The following is a 27056-nucleotide window of genomic DNA, read 5'->3' on the forward strand; positions in this document are numbered from 1 at the left end:
TTCTTTTTGCTTAGAATTGACTTGGCTATGCAGGCTCTCTTTCGGTTCCATATGAAGTTTAAGGTGGTTTTTTCCAGTTCTGTGAAGAAGGTCATCGGTAGCTTGATGGGGATAGCGTTGAATCTGTAAATTACTTTGGGCAGTATGGCCATTTTCACAACATTGATTCTTCCTAACCATGAACATGGAATCTTTCTCCATCTGTTTGTGTCCTCTCTTATTTCGTTGAGCAGTGGTTTGTAGTTCTCCTTGAAGAGGTCCTTTACGTTCCTTGTTAGTTGTATTCCTAGATATTTTATTTTCTTTGTAGCAATTGTGAATGGCAGTTCATTCTTGATTTGGCTCTCTTTAAGTCTATTATTGGTGTATAGGAATGCTTGTGATTTTTGCACATTGATTTTGTATCCTGAGACTTTGCTGAAGTTGCTTATCAGTTTCAGGAGATTTTGTGCTGAGATGATGGGGTCTTCTAGATATACAATCATGTCGTCTGCAAATAGAGACAATTTGACTTCCTCCTTTCCTAATTGAATACCCTTTATTTCTTTTTCTTGCCTGATTGCTCTGGCTAGAACTTCCAGTACTATATTGAATAGGAGTGGTGAGAGAGGGCATCCTTGTCTAGTGCCAGATTTCAAAGGGAATGCTTCCAGTTTTTGCCCATTCAGTATGATATTCGCTGTTGGTTTGTCGTAAATAGCTTTTATTATTTTGAGATACGTTCCGTTGATACCTAGTTTATGAGGGTTTTTAGCATAAAGGGCTGTTGAATTTTGTCGAAGGCCTTCTCTGCATCAATTGAGATAATCATGTGGTTTTTGTCTTTGTTCTGTTTATGTGGTGAATTACATTTATAGACTTGCATATATTGAACCAGCCTTGCATCCCCGGGATGAATCCTACTTGGTCATGGTGGATAAGCTTTTTGTTGTGCTGTTGTAATCAGCTTGCCAGTATTTTATTGAAGATTTTTGCATCTATGTTCATTATGGATATATTGGCCTGTAGTTTTCTTTTCTTGTTGAGTCTCTGCCGGGTTTTGGTATCAGGATGATGTTGGTCTCATAAAATGATTTGGGAAGAATTCCCTCTTTTTGGATTATTTGGAATAGTTTCAGAAGGAATGGTACCAGTTCCTCTTTGTATGTCTGGTAGAATTTGGCTGTGAACCCATCTGGACCTGGGCTTTTTTTGGGTGGTAGGCTCTTAATTGCTGCCTCGACTTCAGACCTTGTTATTGGTCTATTCAGGGTTTTGACTTCTTCCTGGTTTAGGCTTGGGAGGAGGCAAGTGTCCAGGAATTTATCCATTTCTTGCAGGTTTTCTAGTTTATGTGCATAGAGTTGTTTGTAATAATCTCTGATGATGGTTTGAATTTCTGTGGAATCTGGCGATATCCCCTTTATCATTTTTTATTGCATCTATTTGGTTATTTTCTCTTTTCTTTTTTATTAATCTGGCTAGTGGTCTGTCTATTTTGTTGATCTTTTCAAAAAACCAGCTCCTGGATTTATTGTTTTTTTTTGAAGGGTTTTTTGTGTCTCTATCTCCTTCAGTTCTGCTTTGATCTTAGTTATTTCTTGTCTTCTGCTAGGTTTTGAGTTTTTTTGATCTTGCTCCTCTAGCTCTTTCAATTTTGATGATAGGGTGTCAATTTTAGATCTCTCCTTGTTTCTCATGTGGGTACTTATTGCTATGTATTTTCCTCTAGAGACTGCTTTAAATGTGTCCCAGAGATTCTGGTATGTGGTGTCTTTGTTCTCATTGGTTTCAAAGAACATCTTTATTTCTGCCTTCATTTCATTGTTTATCCAGTCAACATTCAGGAGAAAGTTGTTCATTTTCCATGAAGCTGTGTGGTTCTGGTTTGGTTTCTCAATTCTGAGTTCTAACTTGATTGCACTGTGGTCTGAGAGACTGTTTGTTATGGTTTCCATTCTTTTGCATTTGCTGAGGAGTGATTTACTTCCAATTATGTGGTTGATTTTAGAGTAGGTGTGATGTGGTGCTGAGAGGAATGTATATTCTGTGGATTTGGGGTGGAGAGTTCTGTAAATGTCTATTAGGTTTGCTTTGTCCAGGTCTGAGTTCAAGTCCTGGATATCCTTGTTAATTTTCTGTCTCGTTGATCTGTCTAATATTGACAATGGTGTGTTGAAGTCTCCCACTATTAATGTGTGGGAGTCTAAGTCTCTTTGTAAGTCTTTAAGAACTTGCCTTATGTATCTGGGTGCTCCTGTATTAGGTGCATATATATTTAGGATCGTTAGCTCTTCTTGTTGCATTGATCCTTTTACCATTATGTAATGTCCTTCTTTGTCTCTTTTGATCTTTGTTGCTTTAAAGTCTATTTTATCAGAGATGAGAACTGCAACTCCTGCTTTTTTTTACTCTGCATTTGCTTAGTAAATCTTCCTCCATCCCTTTATTTTGAGGCTTTGTGTATCCTTGCATGTGAGATGGGTTTCCTGGATACAGCACACTGATGGGTTTTGGCTTTTTATCCAATTTGCCAGTCTGTGTCTTTTGATTGGGACATTTAGTCCATTTACGTTTAGGGTTAATATTGTTATGTGTGAATTTGATCCTGTCATTTTGATGCTAGACGGCTGTTTTGCCCGTTGGTTGATGCAGATTCTTCATTGTGTTGATGCTCTTTACCATTTCGTGTGTTTTTGGAGTGGCTGGTACTGGTTGTTCTTTTCTATGTGTAGTGCCTCTTTCAGGAGCTCTTGTAAAGCCGGTCTGGTGGTGATGAAATCTCTGAGTACTTGCTTGTTGACAAAGGATTTCATTTTTCCTTCACTTATGAAGTTTAGTTTGGCTGGATATGAAATTCTGGGTTGAAAGTTCTTTTCTTTAAGGATGTTGAATATCAGCCCCCACTCTCTTCTGGCCTGTAGGGTTTCTGCTGAGAGATCTGCTGTGAGTCTGATGGGCTTCCCTTTGTGGGTAACCCGACCTTTCTCTCTGGCTGCCCTTAGTGTTTTCTCCTTCATTTCAACCCTGGTGAATCTGACGATTATGTGCCTTGGGGTTGCTCTTCTAGAGGAATATCTTTGTGGTGTTCTCTGTATTTCCTGGACTTGAATATTGGCCTGCCTTGCTAGGTTGGGGAAGTTTTCCTGGATAATATCCTGAAGAGTATTTTCTAGCTTGGATGCATTCTCTTCATCACATTCAGGTACACCTATGAAACATAGATTAGGTCTTTTCACATAGTCCCATATTTCTTGTTGACTTTGTTCATTCCTTTTTACCCTGTTTTCTCTAATCTTGCCTTCTCATTTTATTTCATTGAGTTGATTTTCGACCTCTGATATCCTTTCTTCTGCTTGGTCAATTCGGCTGTTGAAACTTGTGCATGCTTCACGAAGTTCTCATGTTGTGTTTTTCAGCACCATCAATTCACTCATATTCCTCTCTACGTTGTCCATTCTCATTAGCATTTCATCAAGTCTTTTTTCAAGCTTCTTAGTTTCTTTGCATTGGGTTAGAACATGTTCTTTTAGCTCACGGAAGTTTCTTATTATCCACTTTCTGAAGGCTGATTCTGTCATTTCATCACACTCATTCTCCATCCAGTCCTGTTCCCTTGCTGGTGAGGAGTTGTGATCCCTTGTAGGAGGAGAGATGTTCTGGTTTCTGGTGTTTTCATCCTTTTTGTGCTGGTTTCTTCCCATCTTTGTGGATTTATCCACCTGTCGACTTTGTAGTTGCTGACTTTCTGATTTTGATAAGTTTAAGTCTGCAGCAGCAGAACTCATAACCCCCCCTTTTTTCCCCCCAGGTGTTCTGTCCCAGGGAGTTAGGGCTTTATGAGTTTCTGCTGTGCTGCTGCCATTTTCCCTGCCCACAAGGAGGCAGCCTAGTCACTCTCAGCCTGCAGAGGCTTCGCTGAGCTGCTGTGGGCTCCGCCCAGCTGCCGTGTGAACTTCCCTGCAGTCCTGTTTATATGGGTGTAGGTAGAACTGCTTCCGCTATGTTGGCCCGCCTCTGTAGTGACGGACTCTCTCGGTAATGGCGGGTTGCCTTGGCAACGGTGGGTTGCGTGGGAACTGCAGGCTGCCTCCGTAGTGGCGGATGCCCCTCCTCCACAGAGCTGGACCGTCCCGGGTTCAGTTGTGCTTGCCGTGAAAGTCTCAACCCAGAGCGTTTCCAATTGCTGTTTTTTTGTTTTTGTTTTTGTTTTTGTGGGAGTGGGACTAGCCGGGCCTGGTCACCTGGCTCCCTGCCTCAGAGCCTTTTTTTTTTTAGTTGAACGGTCGGCTCTCTACCAGGTGACCTGGTCGCCTGTTGAATAGGCGCCGGGATCTGTGTGATTTCCTGTGCAATGACCCACTGCGCCGGCTGAAACCGCGGCTCTGAGATTCATGGCGCTTTTTTGCCTGGGAATCTCCTGGCCTGGCTCCCTGCTTCAGCTCCCCTTGCTGGCTAAGAGGGGACATAGTCTTGTTTACTCTGCACCAGGAGCCGCTGCGCCAGCTGAAACCGCAGCTCTGAGATTCGTGGTGCTTTTTTGCCCGGGAATCTCCTGGCCTGGCTCCCTGTTTCAGCTCCCCTTGCTGGCTAAGAGGGGACACAGTCTCGCTCACTCTGCACTGGGAACCGCTGTGCCAGGGTGCAGGCCAAACAGCCGCGCCAGCCAAAACAGCTGCTCTGGCGACCCGTGGGGCTCCTCCGCCTGTGAATCTCCTGGTTTGTGGGCAGTAAAAATCTGTCTGAAAATGTGGCGTCCACTCGCCCTCTGCGCTTTCACTCAGACCTGCAATCCCAAGCTCCTCCTAACCGGCCATCTTCTGCACTAATTTCTTAACTCCCTGAACTAGAGCAGCCTTGTGTGTCTTTTTTGATAATATTGATTCTAACAGGTGTGGGTCGATATCTCATTGTGGTTTTAATTTGAATTTCCTCTATGATTTGATAAGCTGAGCATTTTTTTCATATATCTGTTAGCCATTTATATCTTTCCTTTTGAGGAGTGACTTCAGATTCATTGCCCATTTTAAAAATTAAGTTGTTTTCTTGGTATTATTTGAGTACTTTATATATTTTGAATATTGGTTTTTTTATCAGAGGTATGGTTTGCAGATATTTTCTCCCAATCCATGGGTTGACTCTACACTCGGTTAATTATATCCTTTGCTGTGCAGAAGCATTTTAGTTTGATGCAATTTTAATGGGCTATTTTTGCTTTCCTTGCCTGTGCTTTTGCAGTCTTATCCAAGAAATCATTGCCCAGATCAATACTGCAGATCTTTTTGCAGAGAGAGAGGATTACAAGTTTCCTGATTCCCCATGAATCTCTTCAAACACAAAACTCTTAGGTAGGGGAGTAGCATTTCAAAGAAGACATCCCTATAATTTATCGTTTACAAATGAAAGGTGCAGAGACCTTTTCTTGACAATTTGTGGACCTTTTGTTTTTCTTTCATTCTTTCTTCCTTTCTTTCCAGTGTTGGTAGGGTTTTGGACTGCTCTACATCCAGTACTTTTTAATGCTTGAGATGTGTAAGTAAAACAAAGACTGCTATCCTTGAGGACAATCATGTGAATGTGGGATAATCTTCTGCCTTAAAGCAGGAGAATAATTGGCTTATTTGGGCAGTAGCAAGGAGGAGCAGAGAGTAATAGCAGATAAGATCAGACAGTTAATAATGGGAGGTAGGATAGAGTGGGAGCAGATTTCTGTATCATTGTAGGGTCTGTTTGGAGTGAATGGAATGCCACTGGAAAATGATGAGCATTAGAGTGAGATGATTTACATGAATTTGGGAAATAGTGTAAGTACAAGATGTATAATTTGATGAAGGCTATTCACTGGTATGTCTGTTTTTTCCTCTTGATTATGGGTCATGTTTTCTTGCTACTTTGCATGTCTCATAGCATTTTATGCAAGATGATTTCTGTAAAAAAATGATAAAGGGTGAACTAGATAATCATTTTTGCCTCAATTTGCCTAGAAAGGAACGTCTTCTTTTATGTCAAGCACATAGGAAGAGACATAGAATTGGGATCTCACATGAAGCCCTGCCAAGCAGACCAGTAGTATAGTTTTAATTTGTTTTAGTTTACTTCAAGTTGCAAATGAATTACAGTGATCTCCTTTTTCTTTTTCTCAGTCCCCAACTTTCCAGGTGCTCAACTCAGAGGATGATTCCTTTGATCTTAACCACTTTTTACATTGGCAAGGGGTTAGTTTTCAGTTTTTTAGTTCATTTTAATCCATCTCCAGATTCAGCTGTGGCAAAGCCCTGGAACCTAAGTGCTGTGTGAGATTGTGATCTTGCTCTCTGAGTTCTGACTCTCCCCTACTCCTCTTTGCCAGATTCGTGTGTGTGTGTGTGTGTGTGTGTGTGTGTGTGTCCCAGATTGTGGGAGGGGTAGCTTTCACAAAAAATACTCATTTTTGTGTTTACAGCTTTTTCAGGTTCTTGTTTATATTGTTAGAAGTTGTTTGGTTCCAGCAAAGACTCTCTGCCTATGGCAGGTCCTTACCTAAATTATGCAGTTGTTCCCAGGTGTGACAGCAGAGCCAACAGCTGTTTTATATCTTCACTTGGGCTATATCTAGTTCCACTGTAAATCTGGTACTAAAAAGGCAGTACAAGAAAAGTGCATTTTTCTCTACTGTTGTTTTTTTCTCCAGCTTTTTATTTTGAACAAATTGAAACTTACAGAAATGCTCTAGATTCACTTTCATTTACCAGTTTTAATATTTTGACAGGTTTGCTGTCTCTCTTATACGAACACTGACACAGACATTTTTCTAATCCTGTTGAGAATGAGTTACAGATATGATATATCTCACCCCTAAATACTTTAGTGTATATTGCCTAAAAGCAGGGACATTCTCCTACATAATCACAATGCTGTTATTATACGTGAGAAATTTAACACTAATAATTATACAATATCTTAATATAGTCCATATTCTCATTTTCATTGTTTATTCTTTTTGATGCTTTTATTTTGGATCCAGAATCTGATTAAGGATCATTCATTGCATTTAGTTGTCATTTAGAAAAGTTTATCTCGAACAGTTTTTCTTTTTTTTTCATGGCATTAACATTTTTGAGGAGTCTAATTATTTTGTAGTGGTCTGATTAATTTGTATTTGTCTGGCTGTTTCCTCAATAATAGATTCATTTTATTTTATTTTATTCTGAGACAGAGCCTCACTTTGTTGCCCAGGCTGGAATGCAGTGGCACAGTTTGAAACTTAAGGCATGACTAAACCAAATCTGTTCACTATTTTCAAATTATATGGGGTCATCTGGGATGGCAATTATATTTGTACTAGATCTAGTAAAGCGCATGGTGTTATTGGAGAAACAATAGAAAGTACTTTCATAGACAGTTGAATTCATGCACCCAGAATTTGGGACGGAGAAGACCTTGCTCTGCATTACAGTCCTGTAATTGAGTTTTCTTGTCCCTGCTTTCAGAGGTTGTTAATTCAGTTTTGGTGAACTGAGTGACTTCAGCTATTAAATGAAATGAACTTCTGAGAGATGATAACGTCATTCAAATTTGGTTAACAGATATGGGGGAACTGTCTGTATGAAGAAAATTCTCAAGTTGTATATTACATAGTTTGAATACTTGTTTTTGTACAGAGAATGATGGCTTTACAAATTTTGGTCACACAGGCATACTTCAGAGATACTGCAGGTTTTTGTTGCACTTTATTCCAGACGACTGCAATAAAGTGAATATTGTAATAAGTCAAGTCATACAATTTTTTTGGTTTTCCAGTGCATATAAAAGTTATGTTTACACTATACTATAGTCTATTAAGTGTGAAATAGCATTATGTCTAAAAAACAATGTACATACCTTAATTTAAAAATAAGTTGTTAATCCCAGCACTTTGGGAGGCTGAGGCAGGCAGATCACCTGAGGTCAGGAGTTCAAGACCAGCCTGGTCAACATGGTGAAACCCTGTCTCTATTAAAAATACAAAAAAAAAAAAAAAAAAATTAGCCGGATGTGGTGGCGGGCGCCTCCCTATAGTCCCAGCTACTCGGGAGGCTGAGGCAGGAGAACTGATTGAACCCAGGAGGCAGAGGCTGCAGCGAGTGAGATTGCGCCACTGCACTCCAGCCTGGGCGGCAGAGTGAAACTTCATCTCTAAATAAATTAATCAATAAATAAGCTGCTAATGATCATCTGAACTTTCAGCAAGTTGTCCAGGTAGAGGGTCTTGCCTTTGATTACACCACTTTTAAATATTTTGCAACCCAGGTAGCTTAGGCATAGAAGATGTTGATGGCTGCTGACAGATCAGGGTGGTGGTTGCTGACGATTGAGATAGCTATGGATGTTTCTTAAAATAAAATAACAGTGAAGTTTCCGGCATTGAATGAGTCTTTCTTTCATGAAAGATTACAAGGACTTCATGACCAAAACACCAAAAGCATTGGCAACAAAAGCCACAATAGACAAATGGGACCTAATCAAACTCCACAGCTTCTACACGGCAAAAGAAACAGTCATTAGAGTGAATCAGCAACCAACAGAATGGGAAAAAATTTTTGCAGTTTACCCATCTGACAAAGGGCTGATATCCAGAATTTACAAAGAACTAAAACAGATTTACAAGAAAAAAACAAGCCCATTCAAAAGTGGGTGAAGGATATGAACAGACACTTTTCAAAAGAAGACATACATGAGGCCAACAAACATATGAAAAAATGCTCACCATCACTGGTCATTAGAGAAATGCAAATCAAAACTACATTGAGATACCATCTCACGCCAGTTAGAATGGCCATCGTTAAAAAGTCTGGAGACAACAGATGCTGGAGAGGATGTGGAGAAATAGGAACACTTTTACACTGTTGGTGGGAGGGTAAATTAGTTCAACCATTGTGGAAGACAGTGTGGCGATTCCTCAAGGACCTAGAAATAGAAATTGCATTTGACCCAGCAATTCCATTACTGGGCATATATCCAAAGGATTATAAATCATTCTACTATAAGGACACATGCATACGAATGTTCATTGCAGCACAGTTTACAATAGCAAAGACCTGGAACCAACCCAAATGCCCACGGATGATAGACTGGACAGGGAAAATGTGGCACATATATACCATGGAATATTACGCAGCCATCACAAATGATGAGTTCGCGTCCTTTGTAGGGACATGGATGAACCTGGAAACCATCATTCTCAGCAAACTGACACAAGAACAGAAAATCAAACACCGCATGTTCCCACTCATAGGTGAGTGTTGAACAATGGAAACGCATGGACACAGGGAGGGGAGCTTCACACACTGGGGTCTGTTGAGGGGAAATAGGGGAGGGACAGCGGGGAGTGGGGAGATGGGGAGAGATAGCATGGGGAGAAATGCCAGATATAGGTGAAGGGGAGGAAGGCAGCAAATCACACTGCCATGTGTGTACCTATGCAACAATTTTGCATGTTCTTCACATGTACCCCAAAAGCTAAAATACCATAAAAAAAAAGAAAGATTCCTCTGTAGCATGTGATGTTGTTTGATAGCATTTTACCCACAGTAGAACTTTCAAAATTAGAATCAGTCCTCTCAAACTCTGCCACTGCTTTAGCAACTAAATTTATGTTGTCTAAATCCTTTGTTGTCATTTCAACAGTGTTTACAGTATCTTCACCAGTAGTAGATCCCATTTCAAGAAACCACTCTCTTTGCTCATTTGAGAAGCAACTCCTCATCCTTACAGTGTTATCATGAGATTACAGTAATTCACTCACATCTTCAGGCTCCACTTCTAATTCTAGTTATCTTACCATTTCCACCACATCTGCAGTTACTCCCTCCACTAAAGTCTTGAGCCAATCTGAGCCTCCCATGAGGGTTGAAATAAACTTCTTCCAAAGTTCTATTAATGATGATATTTTAACCTCCTCCCATAAATCAGAATGTTTTTAATGGCATCCGAAGTAGTTAATCCATTCCAGAAGATTTACATTTTATTTGCCCAAACTCATCAGAGGAATCACTATGGCAGCTAGAGCCTTAGGAAACACATCTTTTAAATAAGGCTTGAAAGTCGAAATGACTCTTTGCTTCATGGGCTGCAGAATAGATGCTATGTTAGCAGGAAGGAAAGCAACATTAATCACCTCATCCATCTCCACCAGAGTACTTGTGTGACCAAGCACATTGTCAATGAGCAATAAGATTTTGAAAAGAATCTTTTTTTCTGAGCAGTAGGTCTCAAGAATGGGCTTAAAATATCCAGTCAATCTTGCTAAAACAAATGTGCTGTCATCCAGGCTTTGTTGTTACATTCGTAGATCACATGCAGAATAGATTAAGTGTAATTCTTATAGGTCCTGGGATTTTTAAAATGATCAGTGAATATTGCCTTCAATTTAGTCACTGGTTGTGTTAGCTTCTAACAAGAGAGTCAACCCGTCCTTTGATGTTTTGAAGCCAGGCGTTGACTTCCCTCTAACTGGGAAAGTCCTAGATGACATCTTCTTCCAATAGAAGGCTTTTTCATCTGCACTGAAATTTTTTGTTTAGTGGAGCCACCTTCATCAGTTATCATAGCTAAATCTTGCACTTTCTACATCAGCATTGCTGTTTTACCTTGTACTTTTATTTTATGGAGACAGGTTTTTTCCTTAAACCTCATGAACCAACCTTTGCTTGTTCAGACTTTTCTTCTGCAGTTTTCTCACTTCTCTCAGCCTTCATAGAATTGAAGAGAGGATCTTGTTCTGGATTAGGCTTTGACTTAAAGAAATGTGGCTGGTTTGAGCTTCCATCCAGAACATTAAAACTATCTGCATATCAGCAATAAGGTTGTTGCACTTTTAATTTCCTTCGATAATTTTGCTTTTGCATTCCTATCTGTTAGGCAGGCATAAGAGGCTTAGCTTTCAGCCTCTCTTGGCTTTTGACATGCCTTCTTCACTAAGCTTAAACATTTCTAGCCTTTGACTTAAAGTGAGAGATGAACAACTCTTTCTTTTAATTGAACACTTAGAGGCCCTTGTAAACTTATTAATTTTCCTAATTTTAATATTGTTGTGTCTCAGGGAATTTGGAGGCCTGATGGGAGGGAGAGAGATGGGAGAATGGCTGATTGGTGGAGCAGTTAGAATACACATATTTATCCATTAAGTTTGCCATCTTATTGGACATGGTTCAAGGCACCTAAAGCAATTACAATAGTAATATCAGAGATTACTGATCACAGGTCACCATAACAGATATACTAATAATGAAAAAGCTTAAAATATTATGAAAATTACCAAAACGTGACACAAAGACGTGAAGTGACCACATGCTATTGGAAAAATGGCACTGATAGACTTGCTTGATGCAGGGTTGCCACAAACCTTCAATTTGTAAAAGACATTATCTGCAAAGCATGGTAAAGGGCAATGAAACATGGTTTGCCCGTGTATCTTACTGTCAGTCATACTGAAGTCTCCAGTTAAACTAATAAACTAACAGCTTTTAAAAACTGCATTCTAGTAACACTAGTGTACATTAGCAAGACCTTTTCAATGTTTTCAACATTCTCTTTTGTGAGTAGTTCATTCATAAATAGATATCTATGTCAGTTTCATAGAGGATGGTGAGCTTGGTAGAAAGGAGGAGTAATTTGGCTCAGTCTTTCTATAGCAGTACTAGAAATATTCAGTAGTCTGAGGTAGAGCTAAAATATAGGAAGCACTTATTTCTAACATGGTCTTTTTCATTCTGTGGAGTCTTTTAGGCACCCCTGCTTATGTTGAAAGATAACATGATTTATTTTAGTATGACTTAGTAATATCAGATTGGTTGTATTTAATACTATGCGGTTTTCTGTCGATGGAAGGTTGAACTTATTAATATATTTAGTATATACACAGGAAAATGACTTTGTTACAACTGGAGTAGTACATTGCTTAATTATGTCCAAAGTGAGTTTTTCAGAAAGGTTTATATTTAACAATTTTAGGACTTTTGTTATTTAATTTGATTACACCACTTTGAAATATTTTGCAACCTAGAGTAGCTTAGGCATAGAAGTTAAACCAAAAATGGAATATTCCTTTGTAGCAGCACTATGACTGAAAATGTTAAAATTGATGACTATAAAGAGTTCTCAAATACTAGTTATGGATATTTTTGCTGAAATTCATGGGAAAGAAAACAAACAATAGATAATTAACTCAAAATATTCTAAAATTTGGCAGAACATTTTCTTGCTGGTACTTCTCTCCCTTTCCTTTTAAGATGTAGTTGCTCCTTTTTTTGGTATTTTCTTGTTGACAATTCATGATGTTAATGCTTTATATAATTTTAAGTAGTGTGTGTCTCTGTCAGTAATATTTCTCACATGCCAGTTTTGCTGTTTATGGAGAGTCCAGTAGCTTCTTTTACAACACACCATTTAAATTATTTGTTAAAAGTAATTTTCTTCTATTTATAAATAGCAATTTTCACTTGGTATGTCTGTCTTAGTAAATTTAGCAAGTATACTAATATTATGAATTTTTTTTTTTTCAGTGTACTCGTGTAATGTGGACACCACCTCTCCGTGAAAGCTTCTCATATCCGTTCCTTGTTCTTCAGATGTTGCTTGTGACTCATATTCTCAGGTAACTTTGACTTAACCTTCTTTCTTTTTTTTTTTTGAGACGGAGTTTCGCTCTTGTTACCCAGGCTGGAGTGCAATGGCGCGATCTCGGCTCACCGCAACCTCCGCCTCCTGGGTTCAGGCAATTCTCCTGCCTCAGCCTCCTGAGTAGCTGGGATTACAGGCACGTGCCACCATGCCCAGCTAATTTTTTGTATTTTTAGTAGAGATGGGGTTTCACCATGTTGACCAGGATGGTCTCGATCTCTTGACCTCGTGATCCACCCGCCTTGGCCTCCCAAAGTGCTAACCTTATTTCTTTTTGCATTAAATAATTTAAACTAGAATATCTTAAGCTTCCATAATAAAGTCAACATAATAAAATAATTAGCCAATATGATCCTGTTATTAGTAAAGATAATTTAAGAGTATAACTTACCAAAAACATTTCCTCCATCAGCCTTCTGTTCCTCTTCCTTTTTCTTAGTGGTCCACAGTGACTGCTTGAGAAACAGCAAATTTGCTTTCACTTCTCCTTTCATTTCCACTTTCTCAAGTCTTCTATTACCACTATAGCCTCCTGAAAATGAGCAGAAAGAAGGTGAAGGCTGGTCATGCTACAGTGTACCCTGTAAGATACAATCCTTTGGGGCAAAGGATAATTCATAGAATTCACACCTCTCTCCATTTCTGTTGACAAATACTGAATATAGCTGCCTTGCTCCAGAGGGTAAAAATGAAACAAAATGGGGCCTACAGAAAAATGGAATAAAGCATGATAAAAATCTGAAGATGACTCAGACTGATAACTCCCTTCAGTGATCCTCTGAATTTAGAAGAACTTCGTTGAAGTCTGTTATGCCAAACCTTTTGGGCAATCTATTTCCCTCTGATTATTACAACAAGCATAGAACCATCACATGGCATTTAGTCTCCAATGTAGTAGTGTCTTTAGACAGACCTTTTATAGATCATGGGATGGGTAATGTTTTTGCATTAGTTTTTTAAAGTCTGTGTAGCTCCAACTTTATTGCTGTCCCCTAAATTCCTCTTTACAGGGTTTAAAGCATCTTTAGCACTTTCAATTAAGGTGAACCTCTATGAATTCATAACCTTAAGCTCTGCCCTGTTGGTTCTGAGGCACCTTGAGCAATGGTCCCGTCTCAAACATTTCTGTAAGAAGTGTTGTGCTATGAGAGTCTGATTCACCACTACAGATGCTATTTTCCCACATTCATATTCTTGGCCTTGGCTTTTTTCTCCATTGTAGTGCAGACAGCAGACTGCCCTCAGTCTCTAGTTCCTTCCTGCTTTTCTATCTCTGCCTCTTTCTTAAATACAGTGAAAGCAAACCTTTGATTCTTCTTTTACTCTCTGATCTGATCTGTCCCTGAGTAGCCATGGGGTTGCTGCTCCGGGGGCTGAGTGCTGCTTCCTTTAGTCCTTCTGTACCATAGAAGGTAGGGTTGGTTTTCTGTTGCTGTGTAAACCAGTCACCACAAACTTGGATCTATTATCTTGGAGTTCTCTAGCTCCAAAGTTTTAAAATCAAGGTGTTGGAGGTGGTACACTCTTCCTGAAGGTACAGAGTGGGAGGGGAGAAAATCACTTTTCTTGCCTTTTCTAGCTTCTGGAGCCTGCCTGTATTTCTTGGGGGGCTGCCTGCATTTCTTGCCTGTGGCTCCTTCGTCTTCAAAACCAGCAGTGGTGGATTGAGTCCTTTTTTCCCAGTTTACTCCAACCTTCTTTTCAGCCTCTCTTCCACTTTTAAGTACCCTGTGTTACATTGGGCCCACCTGGATAATCCAGGCTATGTTCCCTACTGTGAGGCTGGGTGATTAGTCATCTTCATGCCATCTGCAGCCCTAGTTCCCCTTTGCTGTGCAACATGACGTGTTCACAGGTTACAGGGATTAGGACATAGATATTTTTGGAGTCCATTATTTTGCCAGCCAGGACGGGGCCTCTCCAGTTGCTGTTTCCTGCCTTCAAGGGCTGTCTTCTGTTGGGTTCTTCTCTGTTTTTGGCTCCAGGTGCTTCTGTGGCAAGCTCTTTGTTTTCTTTAGCCTCTTATCATTGTCATTTTCAGCCTTACCCACCTCTTCATACCTGTCTTTACTTTCTGCTGAAAAGTTTTAGAGAACATTCCTTTCTTTAGATCTTTCTTCACTGTCTCTGTTTATATTCTAGTTGACATTTCCCTTCTCATATTCCTGGCCATCGGAAGCTGAAGCAGCTGCTGCTTTTACCACTGCTGATTCAGATCCATCCCATCTTGATCTTCCTTGCCATCTTCATCGGCACCTCATCACTTCTGATTGCAATGGCTTTCCTGGTTATGCTCCTTGGTTGGCATGGCTCCTTGCTTGCCTGGTGTGGCTGTGACTTGTTGCTTAAAAGGGTGGATTTTCATTTTGCTTTCTTGGAAAACTGCTTTCTTGGAAACTTTCTTGGAAAATCACATCCTTTTTTCTTGACATTTTGGCAGACATCTTGTCTTTTTTCTGAAGGATAACAACCTTCCCTCTGTTAGCCATCTTCATCTTCTGATATTTCATCCTTATTACTGGCATTGTCTTCTTTGGAAGAGCAGCCATTTCCTTTAGTTCTTGGTTTCTACCTGTAGTTGGCATATTGTGACATTAGAGGGAGGTGGTAGGTGGTGATGGCTTGGGTGAGCCAAGAAGAAGCTGAGCAGTGTTGATGCAGGCTGCAATGCTGAGGATACTGTTATAAAACCAAAAAGAGACTATTTCTTAATGCTAGGAATCATTTCTAAATGAGGTTAGTGGTATATTTTAACAAATTGGTTTTGTCCAGTTTTGAATTGTAAGCATTTTTAGAAATTCAGTTTATATAGTCACCTAATGCTAGCCCAGCTTCGCTTTATCTTGATTGTTCTTAGCTTTTTCTTGATTGTTCTTGGCAATATTTATGTTTCCATTTCTCTTGGCTTGGGTCAGAGCTATTTTGATCACCAATGGGATTTTCTTTGTTTTTTATTCATTCCTATCTTCCCACAGTACATTCGTCACCCAACTGCCAGATTGGTATTAAATTCTGCTCAGAAATCTTAATGTCTCTTGTTACCCCAAAAATGAAAATCATATTTAGTATTCAAAAGCAGTAGAAATATGCTTTATTTTAGACAGTGACTTTCAAACTTTTGGACTATGATCTGTAAGAAATAAGAAATTTTACACTGTGGCTTATTGTACATATACTTGTATGCACAAAACTGAAACAAAAGTTTCACAGAATAGAGCCCCTTGTAAGTAGGATATAGTCATATATATTCTGTTTCACTCTGCTAATCTGCATTTTTAAATGCTGATTATTCCATAAGTCGATTTCATAACTCATTAAAAGATTATCTAGAGTTTAAAAATACTTTTGTTGGATTAAAATAGCAGACAGGGATGTCCTTTGGAGAAGGGATGCTTGTGGAAGTGGAGAAAGGCATTTCATGGTGGTGCTCTATGCTCCAGGTAGGTTTATGTAACCAGGATGTCTTTATCCAAGCTGCATACACTTCATCTCCTCAGTATATTAGCATGCACACTCCACTTTTGTGAAGATGGACATGTATGAGGGCTTTGCATTGGCTCACAGATTTAGAGGATAAAATCGTCTCACCCTCCTAAAAAGTCTCTTAAATTACAAGTCAGTACCAAAGTGAGGTCTCTAAAGATTGCTCCAGAATGGCCCCTGTATCTTTTTCTCCTCTTAACTTTTCTGTCTTCTACATATGCCAGACCCAACTTTTTGTCTCACATGCTTACAAAATCTCTCCCAGCTGCTTAGCTCTTATTCCTCATTCTTGTGGTAGTTGGCTGCATAATGCTTTACACTTAGAATATGCTGCTATAATTTTTTCATAGGCATCTTCTGCCTTTCTAACTAATGAATATATTGAATCAGTATTTTTAAATGTTCAGTCATGGATTCACCAAAATAAAATTTGAAAAAAATTCCCATAGATATACTGACCCAGCCACCCTCCCCACTCTGTGTTATTAGCAATAATGGGTGTTTACCTTTCAAAGAAAACTGTAATTGAGCATCAGGAGGTACAATTTCTAACCCATTGGTTCATTTTATGTTTAGGTTATGTTATAACCAGATTATATATATTTAGAGATTCTGGTTTGCAGCAGTTTGGAGCCATGCTAGACTTGTATTTAAACTTACTTATTTTATCTTTTCAAGGGCTACAAAACTTTATAGAGGAAGCTTGATTGCACTCTGTATTTCCAATGTATTTTTCATGCTTCCTTGGCAGTTTGCTCAGTTTGTACTTCTTACTCAGGTAGGTGATTATATTTTAAGCTGTTTTAAGCTTAGTATGTTTGACTATATGAACTCATTTGCATAAAATTATAACGGAGATGTTCTATGATTCTAACTCCTAAAACATTTTCTAGGAAAATTGTTCTCCTAAAATATTTTTTAGAAACGTTGAACAAAAGAAAGTTCAGGACAGAGAAATATGTCAGATTATTTATTAATGATTGTTCATTATTTACTTCCTAACATATTGCGTTTATTGAATTCAAATTTGTAAGAATGATTATTTTTGTTATTCAGTATTGTTAGTGTGCTTAAAAGAGGACTAGTACTGCAACTTTAAGCGTTTCTCTTAACTGTAGTATTTCTCTTACGTAAAATGTTTCTTTTATGAGTAGTTGTGTACATTCTTGCATGTAGAATAAAGACAAATAGGATTACAGGATACATAGCTAATCAGTTTATGTGTTACACAATTCTCTGTACCAGTCTAGAAATTTATCTATTGTCTTTCCATGTACTCTTGCCCGCTGTAAATGGAAGTAGCTTGTTGAGAGAGGGAGTAAATTGCATATTCATTTTTTTCCCTGCCTACTATTTTTTTTTTAATTGTACTAGTCATATTTGTATAAAGCAGTTGAAGAGTTCCTTTTTAATGAAAGTCTTGCTTGGGAAATGAAGTTAGACTTGGATTTGAGTCCTAATTCTATTCACTAGCTTCTTAACTTGGTTAAAATACTTAGCTTTTCTTAGTTTGGGTTTTCTCATTTCTGAAATAGAGATAATAAAAGAACCTACTTTATTGGGTTGTGGATAGGACCAGATGAAGTAACATACATGATTCTTAACATAGTACCTGGTACTTAGTGAGGTGTCAGTAAGGTCAGTTGGTCTTATCATTATTTTCAAAAATAGGCTCTATTTGTACTTTTTGTTTTGATCTTATCTTGTTGACACCTTTGTCTAACTTAGTTTGATGACATTTTCAATCAGTTTCTGGTTTAAAATTGTCTCTGAGATTCTCTGTTTAAAATTCAACCCTGTAAATGTACTGTGTGTTGCTTAGCCCTTGGGGTGGAAAGAGAGCATTCTCATTGCTTCCTGATAGTGCAGACTGCCTGGTTTTTTGTGGAGATGAGGGTCAATGGAGGTATTTTGCCTCCCTATGCGGCTTATGTTGAATAACAACACACACTTCCCCACAGTTGTTGTGTCATCTCAGTCACCCTAAGCAATGCAGTATTCTCCATGGGTAACTCTGAGTAAAGGGAAACTTTGTTTTCTCACTAATAGAAAAATTTGTTGTAGATTGCTTAGAGATCAAAAACCTGATGAATGAAACTTAAGTTATATGATTAAGTATTTAACTATTTTGCAATTTGTTAATGCTGTTTTTTATAGTAGGAGAGGGAGAATTTAATTTTAATTGCTTTCTCTATGATGAAGCGTGTGGAGGCATTGTCTGACATAATACCTGTATATAAGAGATACTGTATCATCATTTAATCAATTAATTCAGCTAAATAATTCTAGTACTCTTAGAATTACTGATATGTAACATACAGTTTTCTTCCAAATGGAAAAGAAAGTTAAAAATACCTTTGTAGCAAAAGTGCTCTTAATTTGAAATTGATAAATTTGATTACAACTAACTCTTAAATATTTGTAGTAATGAAAGAATGCTAATGGAGATAGTTGTAAAGAGTGATTAGCAAGCAGAAATTAACGTTTTTATGCACAGCTGCATTGCATAATTATTTTTCAGTTTAATGTACCTTCCCCAATTATGTATTAGTTATCATGTTATAATTACATTTTCATCTTTTCTGATTGGACAAGGTACTTTTTAATTATATATGTTGACAGTAGGGTTGACCTGAAATTAAAATGAGTATTGTTTTGGATAATCAATGAAGTAGACAATTCACATGATTGAGAGAGCTGTGTATCGGAGAAAAAAATCAACCAATATTTTCTATATTAACATATTGACCATATTCTTCATTCTTGTAGGTATTTTATCTTTTTTACTTTTAATTTCTTTTTAAATTTCAGATTGCATCATTGTTTGCAGTATATGTTGTCGGGTACATTGATATATGTAAATTACGGAAGATCATTTATATACACATGGTAATTATTTTTTATTCTTTTCCATTTAGTTTGTCTTTAAACTCCAGATTAATTGATTTGTTCATGGTTGGAACTAGTTGTAACAATTTCATAACTAAAACAGATGTCATTCAAACATTGTGATATAATCAACTGACCTTGTTTTAATAGACCTCTCACAAAAATTTAATTTGGGTCATATTATCTGATTAAAGTTGTGCCCAACTTATGCATTATCAGTAAAAGAAGTAATTTATGAAACAGAAACATGGGACTGATATATTATCCAGGAGCTGTTTGTTAAAATGAAGTAGAAAGGCCCGACATGGTGGCTCACACCTGTAATCCTAACACTTTTGAGAGGCCAAGGTGGGCTTCACTTGAAGCCAGGAGTTTGAAACTAGCCTGGGCAACAGAGCCAGACCTCATCTCTACAAAAATAAAATAAAATTAGCCTAGAATGGTGACACATGGCTGTAGCACTAGCTACTTAACTCAGGAAGCTGATGTGGGAGGATCTCATTAGCCTAGGAGGTTGAGACCAGTGAGCTATCATGCCACTGCACTCCAACTTGGGCAACATAACAAGACCATGTCTTCACAAAAAAGAAAAAGAGTTCATTTACTGAGCATCAACTATGTAGGCATGTGAGACACACCAGCATTCATATCACTTACATTCTAATAGAGTGGGGAAGGAGGGAAGACAGAAGATAAATAATAAACATAGTAAATGGGTAAACTATGTAGGATGTTAGAAGGTGATAAGGATTTTAGGCCAGGAATGGTGGCCTGGGGAGGCTGAGGCAAGAGGACATTTTAGCTCAATAGTTTAAGACCAGCCTGGGCAACATAGTGAGACCCCATTTCTATTAAAAAAAATACAAAAAAAAAGATTTTAGAAGAAAGAAAAGGTCAGGGTAAGGCAGATGAGGAGCACCAAGATCCAGGGTAGGACATGGAAAAATCAAATGAGGTGGTCACAGCAGTTCTTCTTGAGAAGGGAGAGTAGAACAAAGATTGGAAGGAGAAGGAGTTAGCCAAGTAGATATCAAAGAAATTAATCTCTAGGTTGATGGAACAGCTAGAACAAAGACCCTAAAGCTGGGTGGTTGATGTCCATGAATGTTTACCATTTAAAAATAAGCATTTGTCTTCTCTCTCATTGGTTTTTATAATTTTGATGTTTTCTTTTTCTGATAATTTTACAGTTGTCATAATATACCATTATTTTCATTCTCTTAATAATTTATACATATAAAAGGACATTTATAATGTGTAGGGAAGTTATAAACACAGTTATAAAATAAACAACTGGGAGCCTACTCTCCAAATGGAAAATAGAACCTTATCATTACTTTTAAGTCCTGTATGCCCTGAGCTCATCCCCTCACTGCTCCTAGAGGTAGCCACTATTCTGACTTTTTGAATTATAACCAATTTGCATGTCTTTATAACTTTGCCATATATAGACTAAATAGTACATATTTTTATTATGAAATGTTCACATTCTTTGTAAGGTTTATAAAAATGGTATTCTTTTATAAGTACTATTTTTTTACTCAGATTTCTGCTCTTTGTATGTAACTAGAATTCATATATTTTCACTGCTTTATATTTCCCTCTTATAAATAAAGCATAATTCATTTATTCATTTTTTTGTGGAAGGACATTTAGATTCTCTCCTGTCCCCCCAACTTCTTTTTTTAGTTATAAATCATGCTGTATATTCTTTACTTATCTCTTGGGGCACATATGTTGAAAGTTTCTCTAGGGTGTTTACCCAGTAGTAGACTTGCTGGGTGGTAAATTATATATATGTTCAACCTTACAAATACCAAATTGTTTTTCCAAAATGACTGGACTACTTCCAACAGCAATATATAGCAGCTTGTGTTATTCTACATCTTTTTTTATTTTATCAATCTGGTTGGTGTAAAATGGTATCTTGTGACCTTAATTTGCATTTTCTCTGATTCATAATGAAGCTGAGCATCTTTTGGTGTGTTTATACGCCCTTCATGTTTCCATTTTTGTAAATTTCTATTCAAATCTTTTACCAGTTTGTCTTGTGTCCAAAAGAAAATGACATCTATTTTAGTCAATGCAGTGTAATCCATTATTTTTGTTATTTATGTTGATGCTCAAATTGTTCCACATTTCTTCAACTATTCAAGCTGACTTCTCTTTCCTTTTAACATGTCCTCATTATACATTGAGCACTTTTAAAAAGAAATTAATAAATGTTAAGTTTCATGAAGTGATTTTCTACATCTGTTTAGATGATTCTGTGTATTTCCCCATCTTTAATCTATTACTGTGATGAATTAACATTGATTTTCTAACATTAAAAAAACTTTATTTTTTGGATTAAACACAATTTTTGCATGTTACTGGAATGTCTGCTGTTATTTTGATAGGATTTTTACATCCTTGTTCATGAATGAGTTAGACAGTAATTATATATATTTTTAAACTTGACTTATTTTTCCCAAACTATTTAAAATAGTTTTTTATTTTGTAGTAAAAATCAGATTAGATGTTAAGCCTTCAGAGTTGGCCAATCACATAGTCACATAGGCAACTATGGCTAGGGGCCTTGATTCAAAGTTATAGTTATAAAATTATAAAATTGCACAGTATAGTATGAAGTAAAACCTCCCCATACTTTGTTGTGTGACTTACTATTTTCTTCTTCCATTATCACTTTACAAATTCCTAAATTCTTATAGTTATAAAAGGAAAAAAACAGAATTGTTTCCAAAAAATTATTTTTCCCTTTTTTATTGTGATAAAATACATGTAACTTAAAATTTACCACCTTAAGCATTTTAAAATATGCAGTTCAGTGATACTAAGTACATTCACGTTGTTTTACACCCATCACCACCATCTATTTCCAGAACATTTTTCATCTTGTAAAACTGAAACTCTATACCCATAAAAGTCCTTATTCTTCCATCGTCCCAGCCCCTGGAAACCCATTCTACTTTCTGTCTTTATGATTTTGACTACCTTATGTATGCATGTAAATGAAATCATATATTATTTGTCTTTTTGTGACTGGGTTATTTCAGTTATCCTAATGTCCTCAAGTTTCTTCTATGTTGAAGCATGTCAGAATTTCCTTCCTTTTTAAGGCTAAATAATATTCCATTATGTGGGCTTGTGTGCATGCATGCATACACACACACACACACACACACACACACACACACACACGGTTTTGCTTATGAATTCAGTCTGTCCATGGATACTTGTTTTAGCTACAGTAAATAATGCTGCTATGAACATAGGAAAACAAACATTTTTTAAGATCTTGTTTTCAGTTATTTTGAGTATGTGCCCAGAAGTGGAATTGCTGAATTGATCATATGGTAAATCTATTTTTAACTTTTTAAGGAACTGCCAAACTTTTTCATAGCAGCTGTACATTTTACATTCCTATGAACGGTGCACAAACTTTCATTTTCTCCATGTAATCACCAACATTTATTTTCTGCTTTTGTGATGGTAGCCATTCTAATGGATCTGAGGTGATATCTCACTGTGGCTTTTGTTTCTTAGTTAAAAATCTTTATATTTGGTTTTTTGTTTTTTGGTTGTTTTTTTTTTTTTTTAGATGGCTCTCATTCTGTCGCCCAGTGCAGTGCAGTGGCATAAGCTCGGCTCACTGTAACCTCTGCCTCCTGGGTTCAAGCGATTCTCCTGCCTCAGCCTTCTGAGTAGCTAGGATTACAGGCATGCGCCCCCACACCCAGCTAATTTTTGTGCTTTTAATAGAGACGAGGTTTCACCCTGTTGGCAGGCTGGTCTCAAACTCCTGACCTCAGGTGATCTGCCCGCCTTGGCCTCCCAAAGTGGTGGTATTACAGGCATGATCCACCGTGCCCAGCCAGGTTTGTAGCGAAATTGAGCAGAAAGTAGAGTTCCCATATACCCCTTGCTCCCACCCATGTACAACCTCCACCTCTGTTGACATCCCTCGCCAGAGTGGTGCATTTGTTACAATTGAGAAACTATATCACACATTATAATCACCCAAAGCCTGTAGTTTACATTAGGTCTCACTTTTCTGTGGGTGGTTGCAGGTTTATTTGTTTGTTTGCTTGTTTTTTGAGACAGGGTCTTGCTCTGTTGCCCAGGCTGGAGTTCAGTGGTGCAAACGTGGCTCACCACAGCCTTGGCCTCCCAAAGTACTAGGATTGCAAATGTGAGCCACCACAATCGGCTTGGGTTTTGACAAATGTATAGTGACATGTGTCAACCATGTAGTATCTTGTAGGACAGTTTCACAGCCATAAAATTTCTCTGTGGTCCACCTATTCATCCCTCCTTCCCCCTAATCTGTGGTAACCACTGATCTTTTTACTGTCTCCATAGTTTTACCTTTTGTATAGAGTCATGTGTTGGAACCAGACAGTATGTAGCCTTTTCATATTGACTTCTTTCACTTAGTGAAAAGCAGTTAAGTTTCCTCCAAGTCTTTTCATGGCTTAGTAGCTCATTTCAGTTTTGATTATGATTAACATTTTAACATTATATGGATGTACCACTGTTTATTTATTCATCTATTGAAGGACATGTTAGTTAACTCCAAGTTTGGGCAGTTATTAATAAACCTGCTGTAAACATCTGTGTGCAAATTTTGCATGGATGTTTTCAGTTCATTTGAGTAAATATCAAGGAAAGTGATATTTGGATGGTATGGTAAGAGTATGCTTAGTTTTTAAGAAATTGCCAACCTGTCTTCCGAAGTAGCCATACCATTTTGCATTACCATCAGGAATAAATGAGAGTTCCTGCTGCTCTACATCCTTGTCAGCATTTGATGTAGTCATGGTGGATTTTGGCCATTCTAACAGATGTGTAGTGGTATTTCATTGTTTTAATTTGGTTAAACATATTTTAATGTGCTTTTTTACCATCTGTGTATCTTCCTTGGTGAAGTGTCTATTAAGATCTTTTGCTCATTTTTCCTTGGCTTGTTCATTTTCTTATTGTAGAGTTTTAAGAATTTTTTGTATATTTTAGATAACAGTCCCTTATCAGATGTGTCTTTTAAAAATATCTTCTCTCAATCTGTGGCCTGTCTTCACAGAGCAGAAGTTTTTAATGAAGTTCAGCTTATCAATCATTTCTTTCATAAATTGTACCTTTGTTGTTTTATCTAAGTAGTCATCGCCATACCTAGGTTCATCTAGGTTTCCTCCAATGTTATCTTCTAGGAGCTTTATAGTTTTGCAATGTGGATTTAGATTTGTGGTCTGTTTTAATTTTCATGAAGGGTGTAAAGTCTATGTCTAGATTTATTTATTTATTTTTGTATGTGAATCTCTAGTTGTTCCAGCATGATTTGTTGAAAGGACTATTTTTGCTCGACTGTATTGCCTTTGCTCCTTTGTCAAATATCAGTTGGCTGTATTTATGTGAGTCTATTTCTGAGCTCTATATTTTGTTCCCTTGATCTATTCATGTCTTCTTTCACTAATACTACACTCTCTTGATTACAGTAGCTTTATAGTAAGTCTTGAAGTAGGGTAGTATCAGTCCTCTGACTTTACTCTTCTTCAGTACTGAGTTGGCTCTATACTGAGTTTTTATATCTCCATATAAACTTCAGAATCAGTTTATTGATAACTTGCTAGGTTCATGATTGGGATTTTGCTGAATCTGTAGATCAAGTTGGGAAAAACTGACATCTTGACAATATTGAATCACCTGTACATGGAATAACTCTCCATGTATTTAGTTCTTTGATTATTTTCATTGAAGTTTTGTAGTTTTGCTAAGATACATTTTTTACATAGTTTGTTAAATTTGTAGAAATGTCAACTAATACAGTTGACTAAAAAATAATTCAAAGGAAGATGTAAAAATATCATTGCTTGTAGTTGGTATCATTTTGAATACTTGAGAAATCCAAATAAACTTCTACTAGAAACAGTGAAATTATATTCATTGATGCATATTTAATATAATTTTTCTATATGCACACAATCAGAAAATGTGAAGATTCTTGATATAACAGCAGCAGAAATAGTAGAATAAACTCAATAAAATATGCAGGATTTATGTAAAAAGACAATACTTGCTAATGCATGTAAAAGAAGATTTAAAGAAATGGAAGCAACATGTATTGTTTTGGGATCTAAAGATTCGATGTTGAACAGATACAGCTATAAATAGCCTACATTATTGAATAAAGTAATTTTAATAATTTTAGTTTTTGAAACTTAATAAGCTGATTCTAAAATTCACATGGAAATTGATACATATGGATCAAAAATAAAACTTCTGGAAGAAAATATAGATTTTTTATTTTTCATACCTTTTTAAATTATGGAGATAAACCAAAAGACCTAAAGGAAATTAAAGATAAATTTGCTAACATAAAGATTTAGAAAATAAGCATAATACAAAAAAATACCACAAAGGTAAAAAATGAACTGAGAAAAATATTTACAATATGTTTACTTGATAAGGGGCTATGTTCTTTTTTTATTATACTTCAAGTTCTGGGATACATGTGCAGAGTGTGCAGGTTTGTTACATAGGTATACATGTACCATGGTGGTTTGCTGCATCCATCTACCTGTCACCTACATTAGGTATTTCTCCTAATGCTATCCCTCCGCTAGCCACTGATGCCCTGATAGGCCCTGGTGTGTGATGTTCCTCTCCCTGTGTCCATGTGTTCTTATTGTTCATCTCCCACTAATGAGTGAGAACATGTGGTATTTGGTTTTCTGTTCCTGTGTTAGTTTGCTGAGAATAATGGTTTTCAGCTTCATCCATGTCCCTGCAAAGGACATGAACTCATCCGTTTTTATGGCTACATAGTATTCTATGGTGTATATGTGCCACATTTTCTTTATCCAGTGTATCATTGATGGGCATTTGGATTGGTTCCAAGCCTTTGCCATTGTGAATAGTGCTGCAATAAACATACATGTGCATGTGTTTTTATGGTAGAATAATTTATAATACTTGGGTATATGCCTAGTAATGGGATTGCCGGGTCAAATGGTTTTCGTGATTCTAGAGTGCCCATTTGTGGTTTAACAAAATGTATAAACTAGAATTTATTTATACATGTTGTCTAGAAAGATGCACAGAAACTGTTGATGATGGTTATCTCTGGGAGTTTGAAGTGTGGGATGGAGAATGGGCTGTTTTCATCGTATAGTCTCTTTTGAACAGTTCGAATTTTGTTTATTATGGATGTGCAATTTTCACAATAAAAAACAGTTTTTTGTTTTGTGTGTTACTTACATTTTTTTCTTGGATTTTTCCAGATTTCTCTTGCACTTTGTTTTGTTTTGATGTTTGGGAACTCAATGTTATTAACTTCTTATTATGCTTCTTCTTTGGTAATTATTTGGGTAAGTATTCCTTAACACTTATATGGTTGTTTTTGAAACAAGTGGCTTAACAATTTCTTCTTCACTGGCTTAGAATTCATGAAGGTTTTCTATAGAAACTATCTCAAGTATCTTACTGAGTATTCTAGATATGATGGTGTTCAAGTACTCACTTCCAAAACAGGAAAAAATAAAAAGGAAAATTAGTATCATTTCAGAATGTTTCTAAGCTTTCTTCTCCCTTCCTCCTTTCCATTTTTATCCTACTCCTGCTCCACTTTCTGAACCCTTTCTTCTCACTGCAATCTTGTAACAGCCAGTCCTCTTGATTCCACTGTGATCAGAAGATCAAGGCCTTAGTTACTTAGGGTTTTTTTGTTTGTTTGTTTGTTTCATTTGGTTTTAGCCTCTTGTCTACTTGTATGGAATATTCAGATGGTTTAATTAAGGTGATGATTTGGTTTTATATTGCTAAATCACTACCAAAAATAGCTTTAGATAATGGAGAGATTATTTTACAGAATTAGAAGAAGTGATGGAAGTTCATATAATTTCTTCTGCTGCATTTCACAGGATGACTTTGTAAATATAAAAGTCTTCTAAAATTTAACGACTGCCTCTTTTTGGGGTGGGTTTCCCATTAAAACGTTTTACAAACTTATTATTCCTTATATTTAAAGTGCATGTGCTTCAGTTTCCTGATGACTTTAAAAGCATATTGTG

The 27056-nt window shown here is 37.1% G+C and overlaps 1 protein-coding gene across 2 annotated transcripts in view; it reads left to right on the forward strand.

Annotated features, from left to right (window-relative positions):
* The window catches only part of DPY19L1 (dpy-19 like C-mannosyltransferase 1), a 116271-nt gene that overhangs the window by 54921 nt on the left and 34294 nt on the right, over positions 1–27056 (forward strand). For both annotated transcript variants that reach the window (XM_064380465.1, XM_064380466.1), the window contains exons 8-11: positions 12501–12592; positions 16780–16879; positions 18913–18990; positions 26268–26354. In XM_064380465.1, the coding sequence (XP_064236535.1) occupies positions 12501–12592; positions 16780–16879; positions 18913–18990; positions 26268–26354 (357 nt within the window). The remainder of the gene's footprint in view (positions 1–12500; positions 12593–16779; positions 16880–18912; positions 18991–26267; positions 26355–27056) is intronic.

Source organism: Aotus nancymaae, unplaced genomic scaffold (genome assembly GCF_030222135.1).
Source record: "Aotus nancymaae isolate 86718 unplaced genomic scaffold, 86718_ANA_hifiasm-v0.15.2.pri h1tg000025l, whole genome shotgun sequence".
NCBI classification, from domain to species: Eukaryota; Metazoa; Chordata; class Mammalia; order Primates; family Aotidae; genus Aotus; species Aotus nancymaae.